This window comes from Aquarana catesbeiana, linkage group LG03, assembly GCF_042186555.1.
Source record: "Aquarana catesbeiana isolate 2022-GZ linkage group LG03, ASM4218655v1, whole genome shotgun sequence".
NCBI lineage: Eukaryota > Metazoa > Chordata > Amphibia > Anura > Ranidae > Aquarana > Aquarana catesbeiana.
In genome coordinates this window covers 424152688-424175915 of record NC_133326.1, presented here as the reverse complement: position 1 = coordinate 424175915, position 23228 = coordinate 424152688, and the positions used below count along the sequence as shown (strand labels likewise).

The following is a 23228-nucleotide window of genomic DNA, read 5'->3' as shown; positions in this document are numbered from 1 at the left end:
CTCTCCATTTCAATAGGGGAATCAGCCGGGCGCTCCACTAGATCATTAAACAATGAGCAGATGTTCTGTTGCAAAACTCCAGGTTCCACACTTTTAGGGATCCCCTGTACCCTAATATTATGTCTCCGGCCCCTATTGTCAAGGTCTTCAATATGTCTATGCAGATCAAACATTTGGGAAAGCTGGGAGTCATACACAGATTGTACTTGGCGAATGGCGGCCGCTTGTGTTTTAGAGGTTTGTTCTACATTCTCGATGCGGTGTGCTACCGCCTGAAAATCCTTTTTCAGGTCCGCTATTGCTGCTGTCACTGAGCTCTTGATGTCTAAAGCAAACTTCTCTAAGTCTAGGATGCTCGGCAGTAAGTCTCGGCCCGGGGTTGCATCAGGAGGGGCCATCGTTAGAGAGCCGGATGGTGTGATAGGCGAGAACGTGGTCTTGGCCTGCAAGGCCACGGCCGTTTGGCGCTGGGTCCGGAATAACTCCGGAATGTTCTTGCTCAGTTGCGTACCTGTATCCATGATGGCCCGGGATGCAGAAGAGCTCCTGGTGGTTCTGCTCATGCTATTTTGGAGGCGCAGGCTCCCCTGAAAGCTGAGTTTGGACTGCAGTACACAGGAGCTCACAGATTACGCTGCCATCTCGGTCTCCGTCCAGGCCACGCCCCCTCCAGGCCACGCCCCCCCCAAAACCGCAGATTTTTTTCTGTAGGATATTGGCTCAAACTTGTCTTGCATACACACGGTCACACAAATGTTGTCGGAAATTCCGAACATCGAGAACACGGTGACGTACAACACGTACGACGAGCTGAGAAAAATGAAGTTCAAAAGCCGGTGCAGTTCTTCTGCTTGATTCCGAGCATGCGTGGAACTTTGTGCGTCGGAATTGTGTACACATGATCGGAATTTACGACAACAGATTTTGTTGTCGGAAAATTTGAGATCCAGATCTCAAATTTTGTGTGACGGAAATTCCGATGGAAAATGTCCGCTAGAGCCTACACACGGTCGGAATTTCTGACAACAAGCTCCCATCAAACATTTTCCGTCGGAAAATCCGACCGTGTGTATGGGGCATTAGTGTGCTGGCAGCTGTATAGGTGCCTATCAGTGCCAAAGACGAGTGGCATCTGTGACACGGTTACAGGTAGAGATGCAAGAGTTACAAATGGAGGGGCAGGGCTGGGGTTATTCTGGTTGGACTTGTGACTAAAGTTACAGAAATGCAGCCAGGGCAGTTTTTCCTGATGATTTTTTTTGCTGGCCATGACAGCATTAACCCTACCCATAAACATTGCCTGCCTCCCTTCCAGCAATAACAACTACAATCACAAATACAGCAGCTGGGATCTACTTTCCCGGGCTGCAATGTGCAGTGTGTTTACACAACAGGCTGCTCCCCCAGCACTCTGCCTTGACATGAGGATTATGAAACAAACTCCCCAGGGTTCTGTGCTGGGACCAATCCTATTTAATTTGTTCATAAACGACCTGGAGGATGGGATAAACAGTTCAATCTCTGTATTTGCAGACGATACTAAGCTAAGCAGGGCAATAACTTCTCCGCAGGATGTGGAAATCTTGCAAATCTACATGGCAAATGAGGTTCAATGTAGAAAAATGTAAAATAATGCATTTGGGTGGCAAAAATATGAATGCAATCTATACACTGGGGGGAGAACCTCTGGGGGAATCTAGGATGGAAAAGGACCTGGGGGTCCTAGTGGATGATAGGCTCAGCAATGGCATGCAATGCCAAGCTGCTGCTAATAAAGCAAACAGAATATTGGCATGCATTAAAAGGGGGATCAACTGCAGAGATAAAACGATAATTCTCCCGCTCTACAAGACTCTGGTCCGCCCGCACCTGGAGTATGCTGTCCAGTTCTGGGCACCAGTCCTCAGGAGGGACGTACTGGAAATGGAGCGAGTACAAAGAAGGGCAACAAAGCTAATAAAGGGTCTGGAGGATCTTAGTTATGAGGAAAGGTTGCGAGCACTGAACTTATTCTCTCTGGAGAAGAGACGCTTGAGAGGGGATATGATTTCAATTTACAAATACTGTACTGGTGACCCCACAATAGGGATAAAACTTTTTCGCAGAAGAGAGTTTAATAAGACTCGTGGCCACTCATTACAATTAGAAGAAAAGAGGTTTAACCTTAAACTACGTAGAGGGTTCTTTACTGTAAGAGCGGCAAGGATGTGGAATTCCCTTCCACAGGCGGTGGTCTCAGCGGGGAGCATTGATAGCTTCAAGAAACTATTAGATAATCACCTGAATGACCGCAATATACAGGGATATGTAATGTAATACTGACACATAATCACACACATAGGTTGGACTTGATGGACTTGTGTCTTTTTTCAACCTCACCTACTATGTAACTATGTAACTATAACTCTATCCTTTCCTAATATTCCTGCTATGCACAGACCTGAAAACAGATGAATCAAAGCAAAACCTACTGTGAGCTACTGTGCTGCTTTAACCCTGTCAGTCATTGATACCTCTTTGTACCATGCATACCAAAGGATTATTAGGGAATGCTACAGAAACAAAGTAACTATCTACACTTTTTTGGTATAAAATACTAATATTAAGGCTCGCTCACACATGCTGTGCCTTTTGAAGAAAGATCAATGTTGGATCACTTTTCAGGGACAGTTGGCAGGTGGTGACTGGACTTTGGAGACAAAATAGGAAGAGGGGCAGTGGTTGGGCTGCACATTGGAGAGATAGAAAAATGGGGACTTGAATTTGGGGAGACAAAAAATAGGGGGGGGGGGGGGGGGGCTGGATTTTGGGGAGATAGAGAAAAGGGGGATTAGACTTTGAAGAGACAGAAAAATTAGTCAAATGGGGACTGAAATTTGTGGGGCTAGAAAAACAGGGGCTGGACTTTGGAAAGACAGAAAAACGAGAGGGAGGGAGGGGTGGCTGGACTATGGAGAGACAAAAAAAGGGGGAAGGGGACTAGAATTTGGAGAGACAGAAAAGTGGGGGAGGAGGACTGGACAGTAGCGACAAAAAATAAGGGGGAGGGGAGGCTGGACTGCAGGAGATAGAAAAATGGACTTTGGAGAGACAGAAAAAAGTAGGTGGGGTGGGGGTGGGGGCATAGGAGGGTGGACATTGGAACAACAGGAAAAAAAGGAGGGGTAGAGCATATGGACTTTGGAAAGATGAAAAAAAAGGAGTGTAGGGGGACTGAACTTGACAGAGACAGGGAGATTAACTAAAACTGGAGCACACAGAACCTGGTGCAGCTGTGCATGGTAGCCAATCAGCTTCTAACTTCAGCTTGTTCAATTAAGCTTTGCCAAAAAAATCTTGAAACTGATTGGTTACTATGCATAGTCGCACCAGATTCTATGTGCTCAAGTTTTACTTGAGCAGCACTAAGGTCTTCGGATCAAATCCCAACCACTGCACCACCTGCATGAAGTTTGCATGTTCTCCGTGTGCCTGCATGGGTTTCCTCCGGGTACTTCAATATCCTCCCACTGGACTCTGAAAAGACATGTCTGGTAGGTTAATTGGCTCCTATCTAGATTGGCCCTTGTATGTGTGTGTGTGAATTTGAGTTAGGGACACTAGATTATAAGCTCCTGATGTGACTGTAAAATATATATGTAAAGCGCTGCATAAAATTATGGCACTATATAAACAGTAACGCAGTTCCCGCACCTACACCAGATACAGTGTGGGAGGCACTGGGAGCAAAGCCTGCTGCTGCTCTGGAGTAATCATGCAGGTGAGCAGGAGATGCAATTTAACTCAGGTTGCAGTGAGAGAGTGGAAGGTGGAATGATCTGCGTGCCACTCTGCCTTTCCCTGCTGACCGGCAGCTTGTTTTGGCACACCTGCACCAGTGAAGTCGTTATTGCTGTGTAGCAGAAGTGTGGCGCAGATCGACCGTGGGTGGAGACCATTTTTTTTAAATGTTTTTTAACCATTTTTTTGGTAAATGAATTGACAATGCTGCCGATTGGCACTGTTTCTTTGCTGGACTGGTCTGTCTCTTTGCTGGATTTGGGCCATCTCTGCTGGATTGGGCTGTCTCTTTGATAGATTTTGGCTGTTTGCTGGATCTGACCTTGAGCCAAAAAAAAAGGATAAGTTTAGAAATTTTCTGCTAAATGAACGATAAATTGAAAGGTTAATGTGTTTCTCGTCCAAACTGTTTGCACTAGGTAGATGTGCAAAAACGAAAAAAAAAAAAAATATCCATTGAACAATTTATCGGTATTCACTAAGAATTGTGCAGTAAATAATACTGCGGTAAAGTTTCAATAATGCGGTAATTACTGCACCCCCCCTCCTGAACCATACCAGGCCACATGCTCTCAACATTGACCCCAGCATGCTCCTGGCCGATGATGTCACAAGGGGCGGGACCACATGGTAACCTCACTGGGTGACTCATTCCCTACCATTTCACAAAAAAGAAAGTGTCAAAATGTAAAAAAACCACAGGAGACGGTTTGGGGCAAGTCCTTTATTAAAAATAAAATAATAAAAAATAAAAAAGAGATTCCCGCGATGTAATCCAATAAATCCATGCTCCTACTCCAACGATGTAATCCAATTCTCGATCTCCAGCGATGGATGATCTCCAGCGAGGAACACGCACAAGATCCTGCCTCCACCGGAGGCACCCAGCCAATGACACAGCGCTAGCTTGACAGCTCTTATGTAGCTGAGGGCGGGGCCACCCATCATGTGACCCCGCCCCCTCTGACAAGTGGAAACGCCGGGGTTTCCCAGTGACGTGCACAGGTAACCCCGCCCCCCTCTGATGCAACTCAGGATTCCCATTGCATGTGTGAGAGGGTATCAATTACCATGAATAGGGTACTCGATTGTCAAAGTTATCTGGTATGCAGTGTTTGATCCATGGTTTCCATAAATTGTCAAACTTCTTCAAATTATCTTTATCTAGAGTGTGTTTCTTAGCATGTATAAATGATTGATTCATTCTGAGCTTGGTTTCTGCAATGTTCAATATTGGTGTTTTCCATGCATTAGCTATTGTCTGCTTTGCGGCTGTCAAGAATATAAGCAATAGTTTAAATTGTTTGTGTGAGAAAGTCTGGTTTTAAATTTAGAAGAGCTGTTATTGGGTCTAGTATAATAGCCTCAAAAATGTTTGATTGTTCTATTAGAAAATAAAAACCAAAAGGACAATCAGCGCAAACACAATGAAATAAACATAAAAATTGCAAGCTGAACACTATAGTCAATCACAAAATACCTAACAGAAATACAATACAATCAAGGTAAGTGCAGCGCAAAAAACGAAATAAAAGAACAAAAGAAAAAAGAAAAGACTAATCATATTGAAGTTCCAAGCACCCAACAAAAGGAATGGCATGATCCCTCATGTGAAAATAGGGGGAAAGAAGTCCTTCTGGTGTGCAGTGACAGTATCCTTTACCAAAAAAGCCCAAATACTCTTACCAGAAATGGTGGACCTCCCTGCCACAGAAGATCAAAAGCGCATGTATACCCACAGGGATGTTGCAAACCTCCCAGGTTTGTGCGGTCCTCAATCTCACTGTGTGGAACTCCTATCCAGCAAGGAAATCCAGTCAAGCAAGGGCAACCTTCAAATAGCCTCCAGAAGCCGATGAAATAATGGTGTACAGCGTTCCAAAAAAGGCAAAGGAAACACTCTGTTTACTCCGTTTATTGGTCACATAGTATAAAAAAAATGACAGCGCTAGCTAGCGCAAATGGATAAAAACTTTACAGTACAAGCCGATCTATAGACCATCTGCATAGAGGTGGCAGCGGGTGACGTCCGCAGAACAAGCTCCGCCCCCCCCCGTATGCAGCATTACGTCCTATTGGACTTCGTCAGCAAGGGGTGGAGCTGGAGGTCACCCAGCAGCTTATGTAGAGCAACAGGTGTCAGCAGGGAAGGCTTTAATGCTGGAAATAGATACTACTTAAACCGGACATTATACCTAGCGGGGACACTAGTGCTTACTAAATAGTAAAATACTTAAAATAGGATAATTACCAACCTGGCAATACCCAATAGCTAAAAAATGGACAATATGTACCCGCTGCCATCTCTTTAACACTCATAGAGCAAAAAAAGGATAAATATTAAAAAAACTAAATGTAAGGCAAAAACGGGAGAAAAATGCAAACAGAATTATTTCAGAAAAAATGAAAGAGAATACCAGTCTTATTTATCGGATATGAAACAGTTGAGGTCAAATTCAACATTTAACCCCCTAGGAACCCCAACCTTGGTTTCATTAATCCACAGGGATTCACGTTGGCTCAACTGTCTAATGTAATTGCCTCCCCTCCAGTGCTTAATGACTTTTTCAAGACCCCAAAATTGCAGGCATCTCGGGTCCTGATTATGAAAGATTTTGAAATGCTTGGAGACATTATGTGTTACAAGGCCTTTAATAATGTTGTTAACATGTTCGCCTATACGGACACCCATAGGCCGGGAAGTTCTCCCCACATATTGGAGTCCACAATCACATTGTAACATGTAAACAACACCTACCGTATCGCATGTAATGAGATTCTTTATTTCATATTTTTTATTGGTCGCTGAGGCAATAAATTCTTTCCTCTTTTTCAGGTTATGTTTACACTTCTTACAAGCTGGACACTTCCCACAGGCATAGAATCCTGATAAAAAAATTGAAAATTCTATTCCCTTTAAAAATAGGCGGATCAACCACACTTGGGGCTAACTTGTCTCTCAAGGTGGGCGGTCTCCTATATATAAATCTGGGGCGTGAAGGTAGCACAGTGCCTAATATTCGGTCTCTCTTCAGAATTTCCCAGTGCTTCAAAATTTTCTTTTCAAATTTTTTGTGCTGTATGTTATAATCTAATACTATATTGTACACAAAGTTATTTTGCTTCTTCTTACTGGTATCGGAATCTGTGACTAAAGATGATCGGTCCATACTTCCAACATTGTTAATTTCACTAGCTATCTGTTCTTGAGTGTATCCATTTTGTAAAATACGGTAGGCCAATACCTTGGCCTGGGAAAAATAATCTGAATCCAAAGTGCAATTTCGCCATAGGCGAATAAATTGGCCTCTGGGGATGTTATACAGCCATGAGTGGTGGTGACAGCTGTCCATGGATATATATCCATTTCGATCGGTTGGCTTGAAATGGTTTTGGGTCTTGAAAGAACTACCCAGCTTAAAAAACTCAAGATCCAGAAATGCTACACAAGAGGAATCCGCTTTCCAAGTCAACCTTATGTTCTTGTCATTTGCATTCAATTTGGACATGAACAGCTGAAGGCTCACAAGGTCACCCTCCCACACCATGATGACATCATCAATATATCTTTGGTAGCAGACCAACTGGGTAGGTCTGCTACCAAAGACAAAGTCCTCCTCCCATAATGGCATGAAGATGTTAGCAACACTGGGCGCAAAACGGGCGCCCATGGCAACACCGAGTATTTGTAAAAAGAACTTTCCATCGTGTCAGAAATAATTTCTGGCAAGACAGAAATCTAAAGCCTTTAATAAAAATTCTTTAAGAGGGGATGGTAAAGTGGACCTATCAAGAGCCCATTGCACCGAAATGAGAGCATCCTGGTGGCCTATAATCATGTATAACGAACTAACATCAGCCGTTACAAGAAGACTATTATCCTTGCAGGGAATGTTATCCATAATTTGGATGATGTGTCTCGTGTCCTTCAAGTAGGCTGTGGTAGTACACACTAACGGTTTCAAGAAATAATCAATATATTGGCCCAGGCATGCAGAAACAGAGTCTATACCATTTACTATAGGCCTGCCTGGAGGAGACCGAGAGTCCTTATGAATCTTGGGTAGAAAATAGATTATCGGTCTCCTGCAGGCACTAGGGTCCAAGTACAACGTCTCCTTCTTAGTCAGAACCCTTTGTGAGATACCAAATGCAATAAGCATTGGCAACTCATATTTAAATTCAATGACAGGGTCCTTTCTTAAAACCTGATATATATTCACGTCAGATAACAAGCATTCCATTTCTCCTTTAAAGTATGATTTACTCATAATGACCACACCGCCCCCCCCCTTTCAGAAAACTACTTCTTTATTCTTTTCCATCATACTGATTCCTTCTACTTTTATTCCTTTTCCGTTACGTAACCGGGTGACCCCGCCCCTTCTGACGTCACAGGGAAAGCCACAGGGAAGTCTCCATCAAGTCCCCGTGCGTCAGAGGGGGGCAGGTTCACCGGGTGGCCCTGCACTCCGTTATTTAAGAAGTGTCAGAAGAAGAGAAGCGTCACACAGTGGGAGCCTCCCATGGATGCGGAGCGGCCCAAGAACGAAGCGGGGAAGAAGATGCCGCGGAGGAAGATGCCAGACGAGAACACCGGAGCAAGAAGCAGAGGATCGGAGGAAGAACCAGAGGAAGAAGAAGATGGAGGAAGAAACCGAAGGAAGAAGGAAGGAAGAAGACCCGAAGAAGATAAAAAGAAGAAGACTTTAAATAAAAGAATTGTCAAAAACTGTCTCGTCATTTTTCACATTTTTGACACTTTTTGTGAAATGGTAATGGGGTACTTTTGTACCCCATTACCATTTCACATGGGGGGTGGGATCTGGGGTCCCCTTGTTAAAGGGGGCTTCCAGATTCCGATAAGCCCCCCCGCCCGCAGACCCCCACAACCACCGGCCAAGGGTTGAAGGGATGAGGCCCTTGTCCTCATCAACATGGGGACAAGGTGCTTTGGGGGGCCGCTACCCCAAAGCACCCTCCCAATGTTGAGGGCATGTGGCCTGGTGTGGTTCAGAAGGGGGGGCGCTCTCTCGTCCCCTCCTCTTTTCCTGCGGCCTGCTAGGTTGTGTGCTCGGATAAGGGTCTGGTATGGATTTTTGGGGGGACCCCACGCCATTTTTTAAAAAATTTTGGCGCGGGGTTCCCCTTAAAATCAGGTCTGGTATGGATTTTGAGGGGGACCCCCATGCCATTTTTTCTTTTTTAATTTTGGCACAGGGTTTCCCTTAATATTTATACCAGACCTGAAGGGCCTGGTATGGAATTTAAGGGGACCCCCACGCCATTTTTTTTTTAATTTTGGTTCGGGGTTCCCCTGTGGGGAAATCCCATGCCGTTTTTATCAATGAACTTTTAGGTGCATTGTCGGACCGACAATTCATTAATAGCCGCAAGTAGTTTTAAATGACTTTTTTTCCTTTGAAATGTCATTTTGCTGTCAGACTGTTCTAAACATGGGAAACATGCGCCCCTTTACAGGCATACTATAGACATCCCCCAGGTTCACTAAGCATTATTAAAATACTGCTCCTGAAAAAATGGCCATTTTTAAAACTTTTTTTTGCATTGATACATGTCCCCTGGGGCAGGACCCAGGTCCCCAAACACTTTTTATGACAATAACTTGCATATAAGCCTTTAAAATTAGCACTTCTGATTATTCATGTTCGAGTCCTATAGACTTTAACGGTGTTCACGTGTTCGAACAAATTTTTGGCCTGTTTGCATGTTCTGGTGCGAACCGAACAGGGGAGTGTTCGGCTCATCCCTGGTATCCAGGACCAGAGTGGAGCACAAGTGGCTGGCATTTGAGGCTGTTTGTAAGTAGGAGTTGTTCGTAACTTGGGTATTCGTAACTCGGGGACTGCCTGTGGTTGTTTTCAATAAAGCTGGATAGTTAGCAGCAAATGGATCCGAGGGACTGGCAGTGAGTTGGACACCCAAATATGGCAGGCTATGGTCAGCCCATTTAAAGGGTAGTGAATCTTGTATTGTTCGTTTCTCCTTTTCAGTTAATGAGATGTTCAACGCCACTGATTTTTGAACATTGACTCTCAGGCCTGAAATGAATGAAAATTTATGTAATATAACCATGAGGTTAGGGGCAGAAACTTGTGGTGAGGACAAAAAGAGGATGTCGTCTGCAAATAAGCATAATTTGTGGTGAAATCCACCCAATTCAATACCCGTGGTGGTAGGTTCTGTTCTTATACTTTGTGCCAAAGGTTCAATGAGTAATACAAACAAAAGTGGTGAGCGTGGACATCCTTAACGTGTACCCCTCTGTATAGCAAACTCTTCCGATTTGTAACCTGCATATTTAATATAAGCTCTAGGTTTATGGTATAATGCAGAGATCCATTGCAAGAAATGTGGGCCAAAGCCCCATTTATTAAGGGTAAAGTGCATATAGGACCATGATATTGTATCAAATGCTTTCTTAATGTCAAGAGAGAGAAAACAAAAGGGTTGCAGGTCTAATGTTATCACTAGCTTGTTGAATAGGGATGAAACCAATTTGATCATGGTGTATAAGATTACCTATAATTTTGTTTAATCTGTTGGCAAGAATTTTGTCCAGAATTTTAATATCCAAGTTAAAAAAAAAGAAATAGGGCGGTAATTTGACCAAACAGTGTCATCTGTATCGGGTTTGGGAAGCATGCAAATGATTGCTGTCAGTGTTTCCTTCCTAAAAGAGTGACCTTCTAGGAGGGAATTGAAGGTGTCTGTTAAAACCGGCGATAAAGTATACGCAAATGTTCGATAGTAAAGAGCGGAAAATCCATTGGGACCAGGTCTCTCATTTAGTTTCAGATTCTTAATAAAATTGGTCACCTCACCAACCTTCACAGATTCCTTCATCATTTTGGATAATGAAGGAAGAGAAATGTGAGAGAAAAAAATCATTCACTTTAGAGGAATACAACTCATTGTTAGATGAATATAAATTGATTGAATGTGATTTCAATTTTTGTAAGATTTTCAAAAGGTTATTAGAGTATACATCTCTGGATATTTTAAGACGAATATGTTTGGTTGAGTTATGACAAGATTTTAGTGCATGGGCCAATAGCGTATTTGGATTGTTTGCATTCATGTAGAAATTATGTTGTGATCCTTTAATGGTTTTGTCTGCTGAAGAAGGGTTATGTTGAAATGCCATATGACGTGCATTAAAATTTGTTTCTAGATTACAACATAGGTCTTTTCGTTCTCGATTGAATAGTGCAGCTTGTCGCAAACACATGCCACATGCCAAGTTTGTGTGCCTCCCATAGAGTGGTCGGGGAAATGTCAGGTGTAGAATTATATTTTAGATATTCCTTAAGCGCGAGTTCAATACTATGTCTATGTGCTGAATTTTTGAGCAGAGAAGTAGCCATGTGGGGTCACGTGCTTTTGGAATTGTAGAAGCTAGAACAGTGTAGATTGCACTATGGTCAGACCATGGTATGGGAACAATTTTTGATGTCAAAATTTCAGGCACCATACCTGTGGTCAAAAATATATGGTCGATCTTTGAGAATCAGCGATGAGGATGTGAGTAATGTGTGTATTATCTCTCGGTAAGATTCAAATCACAACAGGAATCTACTACTATATTTCATAATAAGTTTTGAGAAAGAGTATTTGTCAGACCTTTGAGTCTGTGGTATTGGCGATTTATCTACAAAAGGGAAAGATAGTCTGGTTAGAATCTCTGCATATAATCACAGTGCCTAATTTATGTGAGTCTATTGTTTGTAGTAAATGGGAGAGAAAAGAGTTGGGTTGGTTGTTGGGGGCGTAATATGACACAATGGTAGTAGCGGTATCTAACAAATGCCCTGTAAGAATCAGGTAACGACCTTCAGGATCTTTAATCTCTTTTAATAATTTAAATGGGGTGTTACGGTGAAATGCAATAAGCACACCACGTTGTTTTGGTGACGCCAAGGCCGTAAATACTTGGGAGTATGTCTTACTGAAGAATTTAGGGGTGGATTGTGTAGTAAAGTGGGTTTCTCGGAGACATACTATATGTACTTTCTTAGAAGCAAAGGAACAAAAGGCTTTAGTATGTTTTTGTGGGATGTTAAATCCCTGAACATTCAGGGATAGTATATTTAATGGAGCCATGATATCAAAGAATCATTAAATATGGTAACACACAATCAGAGACTGTATAAGAAAGAATTGGCCTCCGGAATAGTGGGGATAAAGGAAGATAAAAGGGAAAAGAAAAAAAAAAAGCTAAAAAAAAAGAATGTTGACTTTGAGTGTCATGAATATGAAGCATAACTTATGTAAATTCATAACATTTCCGTTGAGGGGAGGAAAAGTCCACTCAACGGATATTTTGTGAGTCTTCAAACCTTTAATGCATGCTTGGGCATTTACTTTGTTTTTAATCTTGTTTACAGATTGTAATACAATTTTCATGGTTGGCTTTCCATTTTCTGCAGGGATGTTCCTTGCGCTCCCCTCTTGCTACCCTCGGTTGCACATTGCACTAGTAGGCGACAGTAGCCAATGTACCCTTGGAGGGCTCTGCATATGCATTGGGTGTGTGGGACAGTTTATCTAGAAAGTTAAAGTGGAGTTCCACACACTTTTACAACTCTTCAGCATCCCTCACTAAACTGTGCACTGTAAACGAATTGGATATTTAAAAAAATAAATTATTAGCACCTACTGTATATCTGCTGTATTCATTTTTCACTTCCTCCTCCCTGGCCGTGGCCCATCGCATCATTTCCTGTTTGCAATGCCTTCTGGGAAGGGGCGGCAACTTCCTCTGACACTGCCGTTGCTATGGAAACCTGACCTGAAACCTATTACACTGCTTGTGCTGCACTGAGCATGTGCAAGATCTGCAAGGATGAGATCCAGGAAGAAATACAGTCTGGCTTCAGATGCCCACACTTAAGATGGCCATGGCCTGCTGTAAGTTTATAAAATAACAAACTACTGCTATAAACTAACAAAACAGACCTTAGTTTACAGCCTAACTTTACTAGAATACATTAAGCTTGTGTATTATAGGGGTATTTTTATTTATAAAAGTATAATTTCGGCCGGAACACCACTTTAAGCTGTTACTTGTTGACTTGAAAAAGTGTGTAAAGTTGGGCCTGTGGTGTCAAGTGACAGTAGAGAGAGGCCTGACACAAAGGGAGTCATTCCTCTGCTCTCTTCCTCCCTGGACTCAGAGCCAATCTGAGTAAAGATAACCAATCCAATTTAAAGTGTCATATTGTGCTTTATTTACCATTTAAAATGTGCCTCTCCTCTCGGGGACATTCTCAGGTTTGGAATCCCCTGAAAGCAGCTTGAATATAGGATTGGGAACTATATTGCTCTTAAAATTTCAGTTGTTGCTCTATAGTTGATTACTTCAATATATATTGTTATTGTCTGTTATTCTTCCACAGAAATAGTGGAATATCGCTAGTATCGCTACACAAAAAAAATCAAAAACAGCAGGTACCACAACACCTAACCATGCCTCAAATCTGACAACTTCATCATCATCATCACTTCCCCTTTAAAATAAAAGGAATCTACACCACTTCCTTGGGTCAGTTGATTGCCTCCCATGGCTTTCAATATCATCTCTACGCTGATGACACCCAAATCTATCTCTCCACCCCCAGCTCTCTCCATCTGTCTCCTCACGCATTACCAACTTACTAGCAGACATATCAGCCTGGATGTCACATCACTACCTCAAACTCAACCTATCCAAAACCGAGCTCATGATATTTCCTCCCTCAGGTGCCACTTCCCCTGATTTCCCTGTCAATATCAACGGCTCAACTATCAACCCATCTCCCCACGCCAGGGTCCTAGATGTAATCCTGGACTCTGAACTAACCTTTCGACCCCACTTTCTATCACTATCCAAAGCTTGCTGCCTCAATCTCCGCAACATCTCCAAGATACACCCCTTCCTAACCAATGTCACCACAAAGCTTCTAATCCACTCCCTGGTCATCTCCCGCCTCGACTACTGCAACTCCCTCCTCATTGGTTTACCTCTAAATAGGCTATCCCCACTTCAGTCCATCATGAACGCTGCTGCCAGGCTCATCCACCACACAAACCGCTCAGCGTCTGCTACACCCCTCTGCCAATCCCTCCATTGGCTGCCACTCAATCACCGAATTAAATTCAAGATACTAACTATAACTTACAAAGCCATCCACAACCTGGCCCCCAGCTACATCTCTAACCTAGTCACAAAATACCAACCTAATCGTTCTCTTCGCTCCTCCCAAGACCTCTTGCTCTCAAACTCCCTTGTCACCTCATCCCATGCTCGCCTTCAGGACTTCTCCAGAGCCTCCCCCATCCTCTGGAATGCTCTACCCCAATCCGTCCGTTTTTCTCCTACTTTATAAACTTTCAGACGATCCCTGAAAACTCATCTCTTCAGAGAAGCCTATCTGGCCCCCACCTAACAAATGTACATTTATCTTCTCAATCAGCACATCACCCACAGTTATTACCTCTTGTATCTCTTGACCTTCCCTCTTAGATTGTAAGCTCTAAGGAGCAGGGCCCTCTGATTCCTACTGTATCAAAGTGTATTGTATTTGTACTGTCTACCCTCAAGTTGTAAAGCGCTACGTAAACTGTTGGCGCTATATAAATCCTGTATAATAATAATAATAATAATAAAACCAAAACACACAGGGCATTTGTCAAGCTTCATTAAAGCTTCAAAAAAGCCTCAGAAAAGCCTTAAAAACACATAAAAAAATGCGTGCTAAAGTAGTAGGTGCTTTAACCACTTGCCGACTGCCCCATGTCATTATACGTCGGCTGTTTGAAGTTGAATATAGTTGTTATGGCAGCAGCTAACTGCCATAACCCCAGTATCCACTTCTTCAGCGGGCGGTCGGCTTTCAGATAAAAGTGGTCTCAGCGGCGGATTTGCTGCGAGATTACTTTTATCGGTGGCAGGAGAGGGCAACCCTCCCGCCGTGCTCCGGTGCCCTCTGCCGCTTACCGGAGCCACCAGCAGCGACGGAGGCGATCGGATCCTTCTCCCTGTGTGGTATGGAGCTGAGTGAAGGGAAGATGGCCCCCACCCTGCTCCATACCATTGAAGGGTTGAATCAATGTCAAAACGTCACTTCCGCCCATAGCTCTTATTTTTTATATTTATTTTTTTAAAACGACATTTTGTTTTTTTCTTATTGCATTTTAGTGTAAATATGAGATCTGAGGTCTTTTTGAGAGGTCCTGTCATGCTTTTTTTCTACTACAAGGGATGTTTCAACCACACATGTGAGGTATCACCACGATCATTAGAGTAAGAGAAATTTTTTAAACATCGCCTATAGAGAGTTTTAAGGGCAAGTTTATCGCCATCCCACGAGCGGGTGCAATTTTCAATTTTGAATTTCCAAAATAAGTGCGCTTGTAAGACCGCTGTGCAAATACGGTGTGACAAAGTATTGCAAGACCGCCATTTTATTCTCCGGGGTGTTAGAAAAAAAATATATAAAGTTTGGGGGGTCTAAGTAATTTTCTAGCAAAAAAAATGTTTTTAACCAATAAAACACCAAATCTCAAAACGAGGCTCTGTCCTTAAGTGGTTAATGTGCGTTACTAATCAACACAGTCTATCAATCTAATGGTGTTCATCTACAGTGCAATTGGTGTGTTCTGTAATCTAGCCATTTTAAAATTATTTTCTGCCTTTTTCAATTGATTCTTTATACAGTATAGAGGGGTTTTGGAGAGCAGCATAGGCAGATGTTGCCAGTACTACCTGTTTTAGGAGAAGCAATAACTTTCTAGCCTGTCCAACTGTTGTTACATCTGAGATTGTGGGCAGCTGCCTCAACTATAATTACTGGATCATCACTGGGTCCAGACTCCAGCTAAAGACAGCTGGCTTGAGTGACTATGTTTATGGGCAACTGCTGCTGAATTACATTTTTAAAGTGTGTGCAGTTTTATGAATTATGTATTTCAGCCCAGCTTTGTGAACTTAAAGTGGAACTTTAGTCAGAAAATTAAGTCTTTCTAGATCGCTTCAGGCTGGCCCCCTTTTTGCAGGTATACCTATGTAAAACATTAAATAAGTGCCTATACTGTTTAACCACTTCCCTACCCACATATAGTCATATGACGTCCACAGATGGGATCTCCCATCCTGGGTGGACGTCATATGACGGCCTCGCGTTCCCGGCCGTCTAGGGGGTGCGCGCAGCGTGCCCGCCATGTTGCTCGGGACTCGGTGCGTGTGCCCGGCGGCCACGATGTCCGCTGGGCACCCGCGATTGCCTGTTAACCGGGCCAGACCGTGGATCTGTGTGTGTAAACACACAGATCCACATCCTGTCAGGTGAGAGGAGAGCGATTTTTGTTCCCAGTACAGCGGAACACTGATCGGTCTCCTCCCCTTGTACGTCCCCGCCCCCTACAGTTAGAAGCATTCCCTAGGAAACACATTTAACCCCTTGTGTCCCCCTAGTGGTTAACCCCTTCACTGCCTGTCACATTTACACAGTAATCAATGCAATTTTATAGCATTGATCGCTGTATAAATGTGAATGGTCCCAAAAATGTGTCAAAAGTGTCCGATGTGTCCGCCATAATGTCGCAGTCACGAAAAAAAATTGCGATCACCGCTATTACTAGTAAAAAAATAAATAAATATTTTTTTTTTAAAAATGCCATAAATCTATCCCGTATTTTGTAGACGCTATAACTTTTGCGCAAACCAATCAATATACGCTTATTGCGAGTTTTTTTTACCAAAAATATGTAGAAGAATACGTATCGGCCGAAACTGAGGAAAAAATTTGTTTTTAAAAAAAAAATTGGGATATTTATTATAGCAAAAAGTAAAAAATATTGTGTTTTTTTCAAAATTGTCGCTTTTCTTTTGTTTATAGCCCAAAAAATAAAAACCGCAGAGGTGATCACATACCACCAAAAGAAAGCTCTATTTGTGGGGAAAAAAAGGACGACAGTTTTGTTTGGGTACAACGTTGCATGACTGCGCAATTGTCATTTAAAGTGCGACAGCGCTGAAAACTAAAAATTGGTCTGGGAAGGAAGGGGGTGAAAATGCCCTGTATTGAACCGGTTAAAATACAGTAATACACTATCTCACCCTGCTCTGTACATGCTCAGTTGCTCTCTCATTTTTTAGGCACTGCCGAATTTGTAGAGGTTGGGTTTAGTTCCACTTTATGATTTACTGCTGTTCAGGGGCTTTGGGCTTCAGCAAAATAGCAGCCTTCAGCAAGAAGAAGCCATAACAATGCTTGAGGCAATTTACAGCACACATTAATTTTGGTAGCATAATTATTAATGTGGAAAGTATGTTCCTTGCTAAAGAACTTTATTTTTTATCAAGTTATTATGGGTAAAGTTCCGCTTTAATATTTTATTTTTCAGAAACGAGTCCGTTTAACTCAAATGTCCTTGAAAGCATGCTTTACAGTCTTGAAAGTCAAATCAACAGCACACGGAAGCGAAGTCGTAGACATGCAAGTGATAATGATTACAACATTGAAGTTCTGCTTGGAGTAGATGACTCAGTTGTACGATTTCATGGAAAAGAATATGTACAGAAATATCTTTTGACGCTTTTAAATATTGTGAGTGGTTTATTTATTTCTAATTTACTTTCTATACTTCAGCTGAAAAGGGAAAAATACTTAATTGGTAATGAATATTGCATGTGAAAGTTGTCAAAATCCCTGTCAAGCTTTTATTAAAGTCTTTGTCCCTGTTGCTGAGCTAACTATTTTTGTGACTGTTGTCACATAAAAGAAATTGATGGGCAGTCCAAAAGAGTGTGTGCATAACTGTGTTTTTATTCACAGTGATCCCGTCTCTATGCCAAAGATTTATAGACAAGGCATACTTGTAAATGACAACTGTGAATACTTACCTTTCCTGTTGCCCATGCCGCCAATTCCATCATGAAAAATCTTCATGTAAGGTCTGCAATTAAACTGATGCTTCCAAGAGTGTTGATCTCCTTTGTCTGACCTCCCCATTACTGTCTGACCTCCCCATTACTATAATGATGTCCTGTAATGATGTGAAGGCAGGGTGTATATAAATCCATGATTTAAAAAATAAAGTAAAATTCAAATTTTTTAAATTTAAATAGATTTTTTTGATTTTTATTAAATTTATATTATTAAAATGCTTTTGGAGTAAAAATCTATCTAAAGATAGTTTTCTATTTAAGATACATTAATAATTTAGCTTATTCACCATGAAATGGAGCTTAGTTATGCAGCATGAAGCTGTATAATCTGAAATATTTAAATTTTTGGTAAACTCATTAAGGTGAGTTAACAGTGGTTCAGAGAAGGAGCCGCTGCAGAACAGCGATGCCAGCTGCTCTGTAAAAATTATGATTTAAATCGAGCCTTTTTACTAGGTATTTAAATCGTAATTTAAATCGACTTGATTTAAATCAAATCCACCCTGTGTGAAGGTCACAAGAGGGACAATTGAATTGAGGTGTAGGTGACATGGGAGAGTGATACTACCAGAAGTGTCAGTTTTCCTGCAGACTTCACATGAAAATTTCTCATGAATGAGATTCCAATAAGTGGAATGGTCAGGAGCAAAATATTCAATCTTTTATAGGAAGGCCTTGAATAGAAAACTTAAATATAGTAAAAGGATTATGTTTTTTTTACATTACATTGCAGTTGAGATTATTGTTCTAGCATTACTCTGAAGATAAATAATGTGAGCATTTTAAATGCAAATAATTCTTGGTCTGTTTATCTGGGTTATTTTAATATACTGTATCATTTATTTTACCAGGGGTACTGCAATATTTGGATGCATAAACCTCTAGGGCTACAAATAATAATTATTTTCATAATCGATTAGTTGGCCGATTTTATTGTTCCAATTAATCTGATAAAAACCTCAAAAAAAGTGTGGTGTAAAATTTTGTTAAAGTGGTATTAAAGTATTTTTTGGCACTTGTACCTATTGGTAAGCCACAGCAACAGCACGCTGCTGGAGGGCTTCGTCTTATGCCGCGTACACACGAGCGGATTTTTCGGCAACAAAAGTCCAACTGCCATTCCGGCAGACTTTCGTCGGGACTTTTGACGGACTTCAGATGGACTTTAGAACGAACAGACTTGCGCACACGGTCACACAAAAGTCCATCTGTCTAGTACGAGGTGACGTACACCAGGTCCGACAAGACTATAAAACGGAAGTTCAATAGCTCGTGCGCCACCCGTTGGGCCCCTTCTGTTAATCCCGTGTTTATCTTGTGTTAGTAGAAGTTTGGTGAGAGACTATTCGCGCTTGTGAGACTCGTATTTTTCAGATCGTTTAACTGTTGTTCAGTTTGTGCTTGTGAGGTTTGTATCTGCTTTTCAGTGTGTGTAGTCAGTTTACATTGATTTATTCAGTGTGTTATTGTCTGCTCGTTGCTGATTTTCAGCTCGCTCTTCACAGGCCTTGCTGTTCTTCAGTGTGTTCTGTTAAGTTAGTTCTGACCAGCCGATTGTTTTGAAGCCATGTTGCGTGTACGTACTCGTCGCAGAGCTCCTGCATTGTATGTGCTTGGTGCTGTAGTTCATTCTTCAGCCCAAGCCCAGTCCATGAACAAGGCAAGGAGGAGTTCATGGACGAAGAATTGGTTGCTCCAGCGTGACCAATTCTCTCACATGCCTTTGCTCCGTGAGATCCGTGAGAATAACCCTGAGGATTTCAGGAATTTTCTCCAGATGACGGACCCCGTTTTTGACCGTTTGTTGGCTTTCCTGACCCCTTATATCAGCAGGCAGGATACCTGCATGAGGCAAGCCATCACCACGGAGCAGAGGCTAGTCACCACGTTGCAGTACTTGGCGACGGGGAGAAGCCTGCAGGACCTTAAGTTCTCGACAGGCATCTCCCCCTAGGCTCTGGGGATCATTATCCCAGAGACTTGTTCTGCCATCATCCAGGTTCTACAGAAGGACTATATTAAGGTAAGAATTTTTATCCTTTAACATCACATTTTATTGTATTTAATGTTTGCTAATGTAATGTATTTCAAACACTAATTACCATGATTGCAATATACTGTGAATGTCCCCTTTGTCCTCATGCATGCTGTAATTTTTTAATGCTCTTTTTTGTACTGCATGCATATTAGCATTCACTAACCTCCCCAGCATGCTATGCTGGGCCCATATCCACCTAGTCTAGTCACTTAACAATGTATTTTGTCAGCTCCATTGTATTGCTTTACCCTAAAATGTCAGCAGATGGTCTGGGTGTCCTTAAATTGATTTAGAACCCCCCCCCCCCCCCCTAAAATGTCTGCAAATGGTCTGTGTGTCCTTAAATTGCTTTAGAATCCCCTCCCCCCTAAAATGTCTGCAAATGGTCTTTGTGTCCTTAAATAGATTTAGAATCCCCTCCCCCCTAAAATGTCTGCAAATGGCCTGTGTGTCCTTAAATTGCTTTAGAATCCCCCCTAAAATGTCTGCAAATGGTCTGTGTGTCCTTAAATAGATTTAGAATCCACCCCCCCCCCCCAAAAATGTCTGCAAATGGTCTGTGTGTCCTTAAATTGCTTTAGAATCCCCTCCCCCTCTAAAATGTCTGCAAATGGTCTGTGTGTCCTTAAATAGGTTGAGAATTCCCCCCCCCCCCCCAAATGTCTGCAAATGGTCTGTGTGTCCTTAAACTGCTTTAGAATCCCCCCCCTAAAATGTCTCCAAATGTTCTGTGTGTCCTTAAATAGATTTAGAATCCCCTCCCCCCTAAAGTTTATCAAGTGGGCCTTATATTTTAGTCTTTAAATAATACTTATTACAATTAATGTTATACTGATGCTGGGCAAGAATGTTTTTTGTGTAATGTGCTTGCAATGTTATGTGCAAAAGTACTTATATTTTTATTTTTTCTTGTTTGACTCCCCAGTTTCCTTCAACACCACAGAAATGGCAGACTGTGGCATCCCATTTTGCCACCCGTTGGGACTTTCCCAACTGTGGAGGGGCTATAGATGGGAAACACGTCCACATCGTGCCACCACCCCATTCGGGGTCATACTATTTTAATTATAAGGTGTTTCATAGTATTGTCTTAACGGTGGTGTCGGCACAATATGAATTTCTGTATGTGGACGTGGGGAAGAATGGCCGGATGTCGGATGGAGGAGTATTCGCCCAGACGGAGTTCTACCAGCGTCTCCAGAGTGGTGGCCTGGGATTGCCATCTGATGCGGATAACGTGGAAGGACTCCCCTTTGTCTTCATTGCAGATGAAGGTAAGGGCGATCACATGATGAGGCCATTCCCCCAAAGAACCCTCACCAGAGGAGGGTTTTTAACTACCGGCTGGCCAGAGCGAGAAGAGTTGTGGAGAATGCCTTCGGGATCATGGCCAGCCGGTTCCGCCTGTTTCAGACAGCTATCCACATGGTGGAATACAAACTAAATCACCTTGTCCTAGCGTGCTGCTCAATTATTTAAACAAACATTCAAGCAATTATATTGCATCACTTGGGCCTGAGGCTGGACTTATAGAGAATCCTCTGACGGGCCTGGATACTGGCCGTACTGGCTTGGCCCCCAAAGCGCCCGTCAAGTTCGGGATCAATATGTTGATTTTTTTACGGGTAGGGGGGCCATTGCAATGCCAGACAATCTATAATTTTTTATAATAAAAAATAATGATCAGATAAAATCTCGAATTGTATTTATTGCTTGCCTTTCTTTTTGGCTGTCTCCTAGGTTATCCTAGTGCACTTGTAGTGCCAAGTGTATTTTCCTTTAGTAAATAAGCCCCATTGTCACTGTAAACACCAAATAACTTCCAAAACTGGTATTGAGCATTGAAAGAAGAAGCCACACATCTTGTTGTTTAATAACAGATGTTTTAATCTGTGCACATTCACAAGTGCGTTTGTGAAAATTTTAGGATTTTAAATATATATAATTTTTTAGTGGAGTATGGAGAGAACAGGTGTGGGACTTTATACAAGGCACATGGGAACAGAGGTATGAGTTGGGTAAAAATTGAAATTTATTAATGAGAAAAAAAAGGTTTTACAAAAATTCATACAGTACATAATTGAGCATAAATAGTACATAAGTAATTTTACAAAAATTCATACAATACATAATTAGGCATATGGCTCTGCATATGTTGGCACTCAGCTCTAAGGTAGTATATATTAGGTATTAAAAGTGTAATCAAAAACGAATGCATCAAAAATGACAAATATAAATAAATGGATACAAGTATATAGGAACGTTATATGCATATGGGTTCATGTAGTGTACACCTAGCGGTAGATTGGAGCTCTACGTCGTTACGTCGTTTCGGGGCCTTAAAGCCACTCATCAGGAGCGATACCGAGGTGGTACCTATGAGTTGGGGAAATAGCGGTAATGAATGGTGGGAAAATGCAAGGGAAAAAAAAATATATAAGTCATGAATATCATGTTATTGGTAGTAGCTCTAGACTCACAGTAGTGTCTGCGCAAAGGCGACGCGGCCCAAGGTCCCACGCCAACCATGGATGCCCCGTCCCGAAGCTGAGGGGGCATGGTCTGACAGGCGAGACCAACACAACGAACCCCCCAGGTGGGGTCAAAGTGTGGAGACAAATGTGTAGGTGGGGGGTGGTCCCAAGATGAGGGAGGATGGGCGCTTGGTGTCTGTGTAAGAAGAAACAAAAATAAAAAAGTAAAAAAGTGTGAGGTTGAATAGAGTGAACAAATGGGGCAAGGTGGGGTGTGGGGTAAGACAAAAAAAGTGTGGAGAAAGCCGGAGAAGGGAAGGGAGAGGAGGGAAAAAGAGAGAGAAGGAGGGAAGAAGGGGGAAAAGGATAGGGGAAAAAGGGAATAAAGAGGGAAAGAAAAGAGAAAAGGAAAAGGGGGGGTTTGCAGCGGGGGACTGAAAGCAGGGACAGAAGGTGGCAAGGACAAAAGAGGTAAAGTAAGACAAGGGAGCACGATAAAGGAGAGGGGGAACACAGAAGAAAAGTGAGGAACAACATGATGAGAAGAATGAGAGGGAGAGAAAAGGAAAAGGGGGTGGGTGTTAAAAGTGCAGAAAAAACATACCTGAGCAAGTGCAAGTAGGGGCATGAATGCCGGCTGTGAGATGTGCAGATGGCTGGTGAGGGCAGGAAAGACAGAGGAGGGGACCACAACCAGGAGGGACGATGCCGCGGTGAACGCCGCCAGAGAAGGCCCCCAACGTCAGGCACCAGCAGCCCAGAGAACCGGGGGGAGAGCCCCAGACCCCTGCAGCTGGACACAGAAACTGGCCAGCCGTGGGGCGACCCCCTAAACTCATCGAGCGCTGGAGAGTGGAATCCCAGGCATCAGCTGATAAGGCGTCACGCTGGACGCTGAACAGCTGGTGCGGGAGGCGAGAATGGGGTCAGCAAAACAGGAAATGAAGAACATGATCAATTTTAAAAAAAGTGGTTTAGATTCTCC

The 23228-nt window shown here is 42.5% G+C and overlaps 1 protein-coding gene across 2 annotated transcripts in view; it reads left to right on the top strand.

Moving 5' to 3' along the window:
* Positions 1-23228, top strand: part of LOC141132411 (A disintegrin and metalloproteinase with thrombospondin motifs 2-like) — a 1679109-nt gene that overhangs the window by 453409 nt on the left and 1202472 nt on the right. For both annotated transcript variants that reach the window (XM_073620760.1, XM_073620761.1), the window contains exon 4: positions 17188-17390. In XM_073620760.1, coding sequence (XP_073476861.1) covers positions 17188-17390 — 203 coding nt within the window. The remainder of the gene's footprint in view (positions 1-17187; positions 17391-23228) is intronic.